We start from the raw sequence: 13521 nt of genomic DNA on the forward strand, positions 1-13521 counted from the left end.
GGGTGCTGGCAGATTACGGGCCTCCCATAGCTGCTGCCAGGCCCCTAATCTGCCATGGGCCCCTATACCGCCTCCTCATGCTGCTGCCAAGTCCAGAGTCTGTCATGGGTCCCTGTACGGCCTCCCATTGCTGCTGTCTCCATCACCACACTCTGCCATGTGCCACTTTCAGGTCTCCTCACACACTGCTGGTGTGTTCAATTTTTTGACATAGGGTGCTGGCAGATTACGGGCCTCCCATAGCTGCTGCCAGGCCCCTAATCTGCCATGGGCCCCTATACCGCCTCCTCATGCTGCTGCCAGGTCCACAGTGTCTCATGCCATGTGCCACTTTCAGGTCTCCTCACACTGCTGGTGTGTTCAATTTTTTGACATAGGGTGCTGGCAGATTACGGGCCTCCCATAGCTGCTGCCAGGCCCCTAATCTGCCATGCCCCTATACCGCCTCCTCATGCTGCTACCGAGTCCAGAGTCTGTCATGGGTCCCTGTACGGCCTCCCATTGCTGCTGTCTCCATCGCCACACTCTGCCATGTGCCACTTTCAGGTCTCCTCACACACTGCTGGTGTGTTCCATTTTTTGTCATAGGGTGCTGGCAGATTACGGGCCTCCCATTGCTGCTGCCAGGCCCGTAATCTGCCATGGGCCCCTGTACCGCCTCTTCATGCTGTTGCCAGGTCCAGAGTGTGTCATGGGTCCCTGTACGGCCTCCCATTGCTGCTGTCTCCATCGCCACACTCTGCCATGTGCCACTTTCAGATCTCCTCACACTGCTGGTGTGTTACATTTTTTGTCATAGGGTGCTGGCAGATTACAGGCCTCCCATTGCTGCTGCCAGGCCCGTAATCTGCCATGGGCCCCCGTACCGACTCCTCATGCTGTGACGTTGCAACAAGGTGGAATTCAACCCTACATATGTTGGACCACCTTTACGAACAGCAAAAGGCCATCACAGATTTCCTAATGTTAAAAGCGGATAAAGGTACTCCCTGTGTAACTTAGATGTCAGCCATTGGCAGCTCATGCGTGACACCTGCGCTTGCTCAGGCCCTTTGAGGAGGCCACGCTATTCGTGAGTCGGCAGGACTATGGGATGAACGACGTCATTCCTCTGTTGCACGTCCTGGAACAAATGCTGTTAACAATGGCTGGTCAGGGTGCGGTAGACGTGGCGCACAGATCTCAACGCCACATGACCCCTGTGGGGGCAGGACAGGAAGAAGAGGAGGAGGTAGAGGAGGACATTGGTGCTCAGGAATTATTGAGTGAAATGGGTGGTTTTTCCACTCAGCGGACAGGAGTGGAGGAGCAGGAGCAACTGGTAGAGGAGGAGGAAGAGGAGACAGAGGACCCAGACGCACCGTGGCAGTATGCTGTGGAGATGGAGGCAGGGAGTCCCTCGCATTCCTTGGCACAAATGGCCCATAGCATGCTCGGTTGCTTGCGTAGCGACAGCCGAATAATAACCATCAGACAGAGGGATGACTTTTGGCTGTCCACCTTGTTGGACCCTCGCTACCATTCAAAAATGGTGGCCTTTTTCACACCTGCTGAGAGGGAGGCCAAAATAAAGTACTATAAAAACCACCTATGTAGTCAGTTGGTCTCTGCCTGTCTGCGCCAACGTCCATCCTCAGACACTGTGGGCCCTGTGCGCTCGCGTTCCGCTGCCATGGCAGCAGGGGAGGGGTGGGGTGGTAGGAGCAGTGGCAGCTCCACCAGCAGCAGCTGCCTCAGTCTGCAGTCGATGATGAGTAGCTTTCTTCACCAGCGCAGTGAGGAAACTACTAACCAGCCGCAGCAGCAGCAGCAGCAGCATCAGGTGGACCTGGAGCAGGACCTCAAACAACAGGCTTAGGCCTACTTGGACAGCACCCTGCCAACCGAGGTAGACAATCCCCTTGACTACTGGGCAACGAAACTTGACCTTTGGCCCCAACTAGCTGAATTCGCCCTTGAAAGGCTGTCATGCCCGGCCAGTAGCGTGGCATCGGAGCGCGTGTTTAGTGTGGCAGGAGGTATTGCAACTCCGCGGAGGACACGACTGTCCACCCAAAGTGTGGAGAGACTCACGTTTGTGAAAATGAATCAGGCGTGGATTAGTCTGGATTTCAAACCACCAGTTCCTGACACAACTGACTAAATCCGCCATGAATCATGCCCAAAACATGTGCCACTTTCAGGTCTCCTCACACTGCTGGTGTGTTCCATTTTTTGTCATAGGGTGCTGGCAGATTACGGGCCTCCCATAGCTGCTGCCAGGCCCCTAATCTGCCATGGGCCCCTATACCGCCTCCTCATGCTGCTGCCAAGTCCAGAGTCTCTCATGGGTCCCTGTACGGCCTCCCATTGCTGCTGTCTCCATCGCCACACTCTGCCATGTGCCACTTTCAGGTCTCCTCACACTGCTGGTGTGTTCCATTTTTTGTCATAGGGTGCTGGCAGATTACGGGCCTCCCATAGCTGCTGCCAGGCCCCTAATCTGCCATGGGCCCCTATACCGCCTCCTCATGCTGCTGCCAGGTCCAGAGTCTCTCATGGGTCCCTGTACGGCCTCCCATTGCTGCTGTCTCCATCGCCACACTCTGCCATGTGCCACTTTCAGGTCTCCTCACACTGCTGGTGTGTTCCATTTTTTGTCATAGGGTGCTGGCAGATTACGGGCCTCCCATAGCTGCTGCCAGGCCCCTAATCTGCCATGGGCCCCCGTACCGACTCCTCATGCTGCTGCCAGGCCCGTAATCTGTCATGGGCCCCTGTACCGCCTCCTCATGCTGCTGCCAGGTCCAGAGTGTGTCATGGGTCCCTGTACGGCCTCCCATTTCTGCTGTCTCCATCGCCACACTCTGCCATGTGCCACTTTCAGGTCTCCTCACACTGCTGGTGGTTTCCATTTTTGTCATAGGGTGCTGTATGGCCTCCCATTGCTGCTGCCTCCACCGCCACACTGTGGCTCCACACTCTGGTTTTGGCCCCGTGACTGCCCAAATGAGTGAAGTGTGCGGTGATTCTAAGATCGACGGCACTCATCTGCATGTCATACTGACTGTCAGTATTATTTCTCTTCCCCAGCAGACTCCAAGGGCATTTAAATTAAAGGTACAGTGTTCTGCACTAATATAAAGGCTCTCTGAAACCTAGAAACACCCTTTTATAAGTTAAATTCGCAGCGAATATATTCGACTCGAATCAAAATTTTTCCACGAATTCGCCGAATCAGTCGAATCGAATTTTTGAATACTTCGCTCATCTCTAATTACAGGGTATGTAAACTTTTGATCATGGCCATTTGGGTGATTTCTGTTATCATTATGATTTAAAAAGCAGCCAAACAACTATTTGATAATAAATGGCTTCATATGATCATCATCCTTCAATAAAAGAGCATTTTTTGGCATGATCAGTAGAGATGAGCGAATTATTCAAAAATTCGATTCGGCTGATTTGCCGAATTTGCGGGAGAAATTCGATTCGATGCGAATTTATTCGCCGCGAATGTAACTTATTAAAAGGGTTTCTAGGCTTCAGAGAGCCTTTATATTAGTGCAGAACACTGTACCTTTAATTTAAATGCCCTTGGAGTCTGCTGGGGAAGAGAAATAATACTGTCAGTCAGTATGACATGCAGATGAGTGCCGTCGATCTTAGAATCACCGCACACTTCACTCATTTGGGCAGTCACGGGGCACGACGAAGAAGAAGAAGAAGAAGAATGAAAAGAAGAAGAAGAAGAATGAAAAGAAGAAGAAGAATGAAAAGAAGAATGAAAAGAAGAAGAAGAATGAAAAGAAGAAGAAGAAGAATGAAAATAAGAAGAAGAAGAATGAAAAGAAGAATGAGAAGAAGAATGAAAAGAAGAATGAAAAGAAGAATGAGAAGAATGAAAAGAAGAATGAAAAGAAGAAGAATGAAAAGAAGAATGAGAAGAAGAATGAAAAGAAGAATGAAAAGAAAAATGAGAAGAATGAAAAGAAGAATGAAAAGAAGAAGAAGAAGAATGAAAAGAAGAAGAATGAAAAGAAGAATGAAAAGAAGAAGAAGAAGAATGAAAAGAAGAAGAATGAAAAGAAGAATGAAAAGAAGAAGAAGAAGAATGAAAAGAAGAAGAAGAAGAAGAATGAAAAGAAGAATGAAAAGAAGAAGAAGAAGAATGAAAAGAAGAAGAAGAATGAAAAGAAGAAGAAGAAGAATGAAAAGAAGAATGAAAAGAAGAAGAGAAGAATTAAAAGAAGAAGAAGAAGAATGAAAAGAAGAAGAAGAAGAATGAGAAGAAGAATGAAAAGAAGAATGAGAAGAAGAATGAAAAGAAGAATGAAAAGAAGAATGAAAAGAAGAAGAATGAAAAGAAGAAGAAGAAGAATGAAAAGAAGAATGAAAAGAAGAAGAATGAAAAGAAGAATGAAAAGATGAATGAAAAGAAGAAGAAGAAGAATGAAAAGAAGAATGAAAAGAAGAAGAATGAAAAGAAGAAGAAGAAGAATGAAAAGAAGAATGAAAAGAAGAAGAAGAAGAATGAAAAGAAGAAGAATGAAAAGAAGAATGAAAAGAAGAAGAAGAAGAATGAAAAGAAGAATGAAAAGAAGAAGAAGAAGAAGAATGAAAAGAAGAAGAATGAAAAGAAGAATGAAAAGAAGAAGAAGAAGAATGAAAAGAAGAAGAAGAAGAATGACAAGAAGAATGAAAAGAAGAAGAATGAAAAGAAGAAGAAGATTGAAAAGAAGAATGAAAAGAAGAAGAATGAAAAGAAGAAGAAGAAGAATGAAAAGAAGAAGAATGAAAAGAAGAAGAAGAATGAAAAAAAGAATGAAAAGAAGAAGAAGAAGAATGAAAAGAAGAAGAAGAAGAATGAAAAGAAGAATGAAAAGAAGAAGAAGAAGAAGAATGAAAAGAAGAAGAAGAATGAAAAGAAGAAGAATTCCAGTACAGCAAAAAGTGTATCTGCAGAGAGCTCCGCTATTTCTGACAGTTCTCTGACAGTTCCTTCACATTTACAGCGGATGAAACATTGTATCTATTTATTTCCGAATAAAAACATCTGTATCCTAAATGGAAACAAATAGATACAATGTTTCAACCGCTGTAAATGAACTGTCAGAACTGTCAGAGAACTGTCAGAAATAGCGGAGCTCTCTGCAGTGACACTTTTGCCGGCTGATCGGGGAAAATTTGATTCGTGGATCCGAAGTTTGCTAAAATTCGGATTCGATGCGAATCGAATTTTTCCTAATATTCGAAACGAATTCCACTTCGCCAAGTTCGATTCGCTCATCTCTAATGATCAGTCATATTTTCAATAGCAATGGCAAAATTTCACAATTTCTGCCAGGGTATGCAAAGGTTTGAGCACAACTGTATTTATGTATGATGTTAATGTTAAATTACTTTAGACTAATATTATATTGCTATAGACTTAAGCTCAGAACACACAATGAGAAAATCGGACAACTGATCGTCTGATTTTCCATGAAAGTATGTGTCATGATGTAGTCAGAACGGTATTGACTTGAAAGAAAATTCTCAGATGACGAAGGCAAACATAGGGAAACGTAGCTACGTACTAGCATAGTGGAAGAGAAGTGTATGGTTGTCCTTTGCTTTTTTTTTTTTCTATTCGATTACCTCAGTACGATTACCGTGCACATTGAACAAAAACTGGATGTTGTGTTCACGTACAATAAAAAACTTTTCTAGCTTACACCCTTGGTTTTTGGCATACGAAAAGCTGAAATTGACTGTTGAAAGCACTATACTAACAATCAGGTAATCGACGATTGTTCCTCATACAGAAATGTTCCTACAATTTTCTTATTGTGTGTATGAGCCATTATAGGCATAATTATAAAGAAGTGCATGACTGTTTTTGTTTCAGCACATTTGCCTGCCAGATAGTCTGCTGCACCTATAAAGCGCATTGGCTATTAACAAGTTCAAAGGATTGGGTTGCCTTCTATGCCATTCGCAACTCATCCTATTTCTCAGTGAAAAATATGCATCTGAGAAATATTTGCCATTTATATAAATAAATGTTAAAATTGCTTGGCTGTTCCCTTTTGTAACAGGTGCTGCTTAGATCTTTTCAATGATTTGCTCACTGATTCCTATTGAGAACACATCATACTTGCTCCCACTCCCCCCGCACACTGATCTGCCAGTTTCACTAAGGATGAGCTGAACTTGTCCAGGCTCGGTTTGGGCAGGTTTTGATGAACCTGACAGAAGTTCAGGTGTCAAATCTGAACCCTATTGAAATCAATGGACATTGAATGTTAAAAAAAGTAATGGCCATTTTCTAGGTTAAAATGCTAGGGATTGTCAAAGAAATGGTATGGGGGCTGGGCAGTACCCGAGAGGGACATATCCCAAAGCAAAAGCAAAAACAAAATTTAAAAAATTCTCTTTGGCCAGGAGCAATACTTAAGGCAAAACAAAAAAAATGCAAAATTGCTTTAAATAACATGCCTGGAGGATGCCCTGACCCTGCCTTTGAAGTTGCACATCTGTACAATGTATACAAACTACTACACCAACAATGACATTTGCAAGATAAAAATTGTGCTAAAATTGGTGAGAAAATGACAGCTTCCAGCTGCTTCTTTTCTGGTAAACAAAGCTGTCAGGGATTCCCATCAACATACCATACCCTTATCCTAGATGAGGATCTGCTATAGATCCTATTAGGGGACCCATTCCCCTCCACACACACACAAATGGCATAGGGTTCCCCCTATGTATCCCAAACTCTTCATATCTGGTATAGATTTTAAGGGAAACCCCACAAAAAAATAAAAAAAGTGTGATCACCCCAAACACCCACTTCATACCTTTATGCAAGCATGCAGCATGGCAGGGTAGGAAGAGGGGGGCTAGAATGAGTCCCTTTCCTGAACCATAGCAGGTAAGGGCAAGGGCCTCTTACTCACAACTCTGGCCAGCAGATGGGGGGTGGGGGGTATCGGAATCTCTAATAATTGTGATGTAGATCCACGTCATTCATGATGCCCAATTCCTTTCTGACCCTCCAAAAGATAAAACCCTACTTGCCCCACACATCTGCCCTTGTCACTCTCCCACCCAATGACGGGTCAAGCTCGTTAGATGACAGCTGGGGCGGGGTCTCCTGGGCAATGGTATTGACCATATATGGCATGTCCACCCGAGATAACAGCAAACCCCTTAAATTAAAACCAATATAAAATAATAGCAATATTTCTCTCAGAGTGTAGTTACTGATAGGAACAATCTGTAGACCTTAAAAATGTTGAGATGTTTTGTGCGAGAGCAAAAGACTGAGAGGGAACATGGGGCAGGGGTGCTATTTTATCTTGATTTAACTCCTTGTTTTTACAAAGGTAGTCCTGGTATTAGAGATCATATTTACAATTACCTAGCAGTAGTTTTTACTTTCAGATAAACTTGTTCTGTAATGTTAGGATGTTTTACCACTAGTCCACATGGCTTCATTAACAGTTTCATAATTCCAAGTCTGTTTTTCTCTTCTGCATTGTATAGGGATACATCTTATTCACATGGAAACCTGACCCTGAGTCTCCTCACCCCAGAACCAAACCATAGACCCGGCTACAAAGACTTTCACAGCAACACTGAACTTCAAGAGTTTGTGAAAGCATCCCAAGTAAGGATCCAGCTGATTGGTCAATATTATACAACAGGGACTGAGATGGCTACTGACAGCTTCCGGCATCGGTATTACGGAATAGCGGAAATCACCATTAATGGAAGGTAAGACAGAAAATAGAAAAATGCTGAAACCATGTGTAGCACCCTCTAGTGTGCTACTAGAATAGTGTAGAATATTGTAGAATATTATAGGCAAAATCATTGTGGATGACTCCTGGTAGTTGTGTGTCATGTGTTTGGGGCTGGGTTAGTGCAGGTCAGTTGGATGACTCATTAGAGATGTGGGAAATTATTCTTTAATTGCAATTTTAACCCGTGTGTGTCACCTTGTGTGTCTGTACCAAGGCCGAACATTCCAGGATATGTAAACTTTTAATCAGGGCCATTTGGGTGATTTCTGTTATTATGATGTAAAAAGTTTCCAAACAACTTTGTAATAGTAAATGGCTTCATATGATCACTATCCTTAAATAAAAGACAGTTTTTGGCATGATCAGTTATATTTTCAATACCAGTGCCAAAATGTCACCATTTCTGCCAGGGTAAGCAAATTTTTGAGCACTGCGTACATATATATATATATATATATATATAGAGAGAGAGAGAGAGAGAGAGAGAGAGAGAGTCTTCAAAACATTTCCGCACTTTTAGCACTTTTATATTTTCATTGTAAACAATGAGGGTGGGAGGACATGTCCAAGAATGTCATGTGACTAGTCTGTCTGTCAAGCCGGCTGACCTTGCAGTTTAGTATAAGAGTTGTCACATTGTTTTTGAAATTCGTAATAAATAGACTTTTACAAGTGTGGAAACTTTTTGAAGAACCCTCATGTGTATATATATATATATATATATATATATATATATATATATGTATATTTACACTCAGGCCTGTGGATAAGGGGTTACCACCAGTCCTCTAGTACAGGGCCCAGGCCAGCAGGGGGGCCCAGGCAGTAAATTGGATGTGGGCAGGGATGGTGATCAGCATGATGGGGAGGCAATTACTCGAAACAATCCTGTGTATGGTTTTCTCCACAGCAGCTGAGTGAGAGCTGGCTTCTTCTCCTCTCTCTCCCGCTGGCTTTCAGCTGCTGCAGAGAGAGCCATACAGGACATTGGTTCCAGTAATTACCCCTTGTCACACCCATCACCCTCTCTGTACACCATACATTTCCCCCCACTGCCCAGGCTCCCCTGTGTGCCCCCACCCCCGCAATGCTGCCAGCTTCACATATGTCACATTTACCAGTCCCTACCTTTCCTGAATGAACAAAATGAGTGATCAATACCAATCACTCACTGTGTTCATTCATAGCTGAAGCCGAGTAAAAGTAAATTGTATTTATTGGGGGGCATGTCAGGTTGGCTGTATGTGGCCCTTTGGTTTCTAACAGTAACCCAGTATACACTATATTGCAAAATGTATTGGGAAGCCTGCCTTTACACGCACATGAAGTTTAATGGCATCCCAGTCTCAATATTGAGTTGGCCCTCCCTTTGCAGCTATAATAGCTTCATCTCTTCTGGGAAGACTGTCCACAAGGTTTAGGAGGGTGTCTATGGGAATGTTTGACCATTCTTCCAGAAGCGCATTTGTGAGGTCAGGCACTGCTTTCGGACAAGAATGTCTGGCTTGCAGTCTCTGCTCTAATTCATCCCAAAGGTGTTCTAATGGTTTGAGGTAAGGCAGGGCAGGGCAGTCAAACCTCAAACTCATGCATTCATGTCTTTATGGACCTTGCTTTGTGCACTGGTGAGCAGTCATGTTGGAACAGGAAGGGACCATCCCCAAACTGTTCCTACAAAATTGGGAGCATGAAATTGTCCAAAATGTCTTTGTATGCTGGTGCCTTAAGAGTTCCCTTAACTGGAACCAAGGGGCCAAGCCCAACCCCTGAAAAACAACCCCACACCATAAGCCCACCTCCACCAAACTTTACACTTGGCACAATGCAGTCAAGAAAGTAACATTCTCCTGGAAACCACCAAACCCAGACATGTCCATCAGATTGCCAGACAGCTAAGCAAGATTTTTCGCTCCAGAGAACACGTCTCCACTGCTCTAGAGTCCAGTGATATCATGCTTTACACCACTGCATCTGACGCTTTGCATTGCACTTGGTGATGTCAGCCGTGGATGTAGCTGCTCGGCCATGGAAACCCATTCCATAAAACTCTCTATGCACTGTTATGCTAATCTGAAGGCCACATGAAGTTTGGAGGTCTTTAGCTATTGACTCTGCAGACAGCTGTTGACTTCTGTGCACTGTGCACTTCAGAATGCGCTGACCCCGCTCTGTCATTTTACGAGGCCTACCACTTTGTGGCTGAATTGCTGTTGTTCCCAGTTGCTTCCACTTTGTTATAATACCAACAGCTGACCATGGAATATTTAGTAGCAAGGAAATTTCATGGATGGACTTATTGCACAGGTGGCAACCTATCACGGTACCATGCTTGATTTCAATGAGCTCCTGATAGCGACCCATTCTTTCACAAATGTTTGTAGAAGCAGTCTGCATGCTTAAGTGCTTTATTATATACACCTGTGGCCATGGAGGTGATTGGAACACTTGAATCCAATAATTTAAAGGGGTGTCCCAATACTTTTGGCAATATAGTGTATGTATATATACAGTATATACAGTGTTCAGCATACAGATTTGTCAGAAAACCTTTATTTTACTTTCAGAATCCACATTTTCTATCTGACACTATACTACAAAATAATCCCGCAAGATTTGGTAATTTGCACACACAAAAAAGTATTTTTCCTAACAAATTAATTCAAGACCATGTTGCAAAAATGAATACACCCCAATGAAAGTCTTAGGAGCAAAGCTAAATTTTAGGCAACAGAATCCTAAATAACAAGAATTTCATTCAAGTGAGTTTAATTATTCATTAAGCTTATGTCCAGCAGACAGTTGATTGTAAAAGGGTGTTACTTTACAAAGAAATCCCCTTCCCATTTTATGCTGTCAGCAATGCCACCACATGGAAAAGAAATGTCACAAGGCCTGAGAAAAAAAAATGTCTTTACACAAGAAAGGTGAAAGCTACAAGAAGATCATCAGAGCGTTACTTATTAGTCAGAATACTGTAGCAAAAGTAATACAAAAATTTAACAAAAATGGAACTGCAACCATCTAACAGACATGTCCAGGCCATCCACGGAAGTTAACACCTCGACAGGAGCGTCTTCTAATGAGAATGGTTGAAGAAAATCACCATGCAAGTTCATTGCAGTTAGCTAAAGTAGTAGAAAGACAAACTGGGGTGATTGTTTCCCATGACACAACATGGCATAAACTGCAAAGGAATGGCATGTATGTGTGTCGTTCATGAAGGAAGCCTCTCCTAAAGCCCATGCACCAAAAAGCCCACCTAGAATTTGCCAGGGCCCAATGCTGAAAAAGAACAAGACTACTGGGACTCTACACTCTGGAGTGATGAAACCAAGATAAATGATTTTGGAACTGATGGCTTCAAAACTGTATGGCCTCGCAAAGGTGAGGAGTAGAAAGAAAAATGCCTGGTGCCTACTGTGAAACATGGTAGTGGCAGTGTCCTTCTGTGGGGCTGCATGAGTGCTACTGGTGTCGGGGAGCAGCATTGCATTGATGATATCATGAATTCACAGCTCTACATTGAAAGAGAAGATCCTACCATCACTCTGTGCCCTTGGTCGTCGTGCACTTTTCCAAAATGACAATGATCCAAAACACACATCTAAGGACACTATTGCATTTCTGAAGAAGAACAGGGTGAAAGTGATTCAGTGGCCAAGTATGTCTCCTGATTTGAACCCAATCGAACACCTGTAGGGAATCCTGAAGAGACAAGTTGGGCATCAATCTCCATCCAGCATCCAGGCTCTAAAAGAGGTCATTCTTGAAGAATGGATAAAGACAGATGTTGCAAAATTTTACCAACTTGTTCATTCCATGCCTAGAAGTCTTGGTGCTGTCCTTACAAATCATGGAGGTCATACAAAATACTAGATGGAGTAGTTTTTTGTTGTTGTGGGTTGTATTAATTTTCCCATCAGCTAATTTGAATAAAAAAGATTTTGTAATCTAAGTTATATTACTAGCCTTACTTTCATGTAATGAGCTAAACAAATGTTCTATAAAACTCAGTTTTGTCAACATTTGTGTTAATTGAGATATTGATTAAAATCTTACTTTTCAAAAGGGGTGTACTCATATATGCTGAGCACTGTACATACAGTATATACTTTGTTATACCTCATATTGCATTCAAGTTAATGGGACTGCACTGCAATAACCTTACAACTGCATGTAAAACATTTGGTGAGGGAGCGACATATCACCTCCTAGCCACCTAGCCACCTGTGAACTGCTGTCTAAAAAGTGATTAATCATGGATCATTTTTCAGAGAGACAGCAAGTTTTGCTGCAAATTCAAACGAGTCCTAGGAGTAAAGAAAGGTTTTCTTTTTCGTACCTTGTAGATACGGTAAGTATCATTACTCAGATAACCCATTCATGTTTCATTTCAGGTGTAATTGCCATGGACATGCTAATGAATGTGATACAAGTGTTTCACCATACAAGTGTCTCTGTAGTGTCAACAGTTACACCAATGGAAACAATGTAAGATTTCTCTTTTTACTTTCTTGATTATTGTACTTATAACTGCTTCGATGCTAATATATAATACATTGTATACAGTATTTTGTATAATATGTTGCTCTTTAGCCTGTTCCTTACTGTATCTGAAAAGAAATTTATCAAAAGAAAAATAACCTTACTAGCACAACTGAACTCCTTCTTAAAATGCTGGTCACCTTCTCTTCGGTTTCAATAGTTTCTGAGTCATTGAACTTACACAAACATGTTGTGAACATCATTAAAGGCCAAAATGAAGTCCAGAACCCCCAATCAGCAAACATGTTCTGGGTTTATGACTAAAATCATCCCTCTATTTTTATCTTCCCTTGTGTGCAGTCCTACGGTATTAAAATACGCCATCTCCTGTATACACTGCTACAAAGAGACTACAAGTTATGTGTGGACCAAACAGAAAGCTAAGCAACACAGCCCAACAGATGTGGTGTGCACAGGTCTCTGTTAGTTACAAATATTATCAAATCTCTCTGTAACTGAAGGCAGGGAGGAGAGGTGTTCCGGTGAAAATTTGTTTCTTGAACACACAGTATGTCACATTTATGGTCCTGTGCTGTCTTCCACATAGAAACATGTTTGGCCCGGTGATTGAGGCCTTTCATATTGAGAGACAGAAATGTAAGTCGCATGTTGGTAAAGTAAGTGTGCGTAGGAGACTGAGCAAAAGGCACTTACAGATATCCAGGAGTAGAAGACTGATAGTGGATGTTCTATGAGAGTCTTTCAAGTGGAATGGTAGAGCTTTCAGCCTGAGGAAGGAGATAAAGTGGGCAGCATAGTGACTAAATGGTTAGCACTTCTAATAGGGTCGTCTGTTTGAATCCCAACCATGGCACCACCTGCCTGGAGTTTGCATGTTCTCCCTGTGCCTGCATGGGTTTCCTCTGGGTGCTCCAGTTTCCTCCCACACTCCAAAGACATGCTGGTAATAATTAATTGGATCTTGTCTAAATTGGCCCTAGTATGTGTATGTATGAATGTGAGTTAGGGACCTTAGACTGTATGCCCCTTGAGGGTTAGGGACTGATGTGAATATACAATATATATTTGTAAAGCGCTGCGTAAATTGACAGCGCTATATAAGTACTTGTAATAAATAACATTAAGAAAAACTAACATAGCTTTCTGCAGTTTAACACCCAGTCACATCAGGTGCGATTTGCATGCCATGTGACTTGCAAATCGTATGCCAAGTCGCACCTTATTGTCCACAATTAGAGCAGTCAAA

General features: G+C 42.7%; 1 protein-coding gene across 1 annotated transcript in view; it reads left to right on the plus strand.

Moving 5' to 3' along the window:
* The window catches only part of USH2A (usherin), a 1035348-nt gene that overhangs the window by 89713 nt on the left and 932114 nt on the right, over window positions 1-13521 (plus strand). Inside the window, exons 7-8 of the mRNA XM_089684798.1 lie at window positions 7510-7740; window positions 12167-12260. Coding sequence (XP_089540924.1) covers window positions 7510-7740; window positions 12167-12260 — 325 coding nt within the window. The remainder of the gene's footprint in view (window positions 1-7509; window positions 7741-12166; window positions 12261-13521) is intronic.

The sequence above is a fragment of the Staurois parvus genome, unplaced genomic scaffold (assembly GCF_062004578.1).
Source record: "Staurois parvus isolate SC_StPar_1 unplaced genomic scaffold, SC_StPar_1.0 ptg000357l, whole genome shotgun sequence".
In the NCBI taxonomy this organism is placed as follows: domain Eukaryota; kingdom Metazoa; phylum Chordata; class Amphibia; order Anura; family Ranidae; genus Staurois; species Staurois parvus.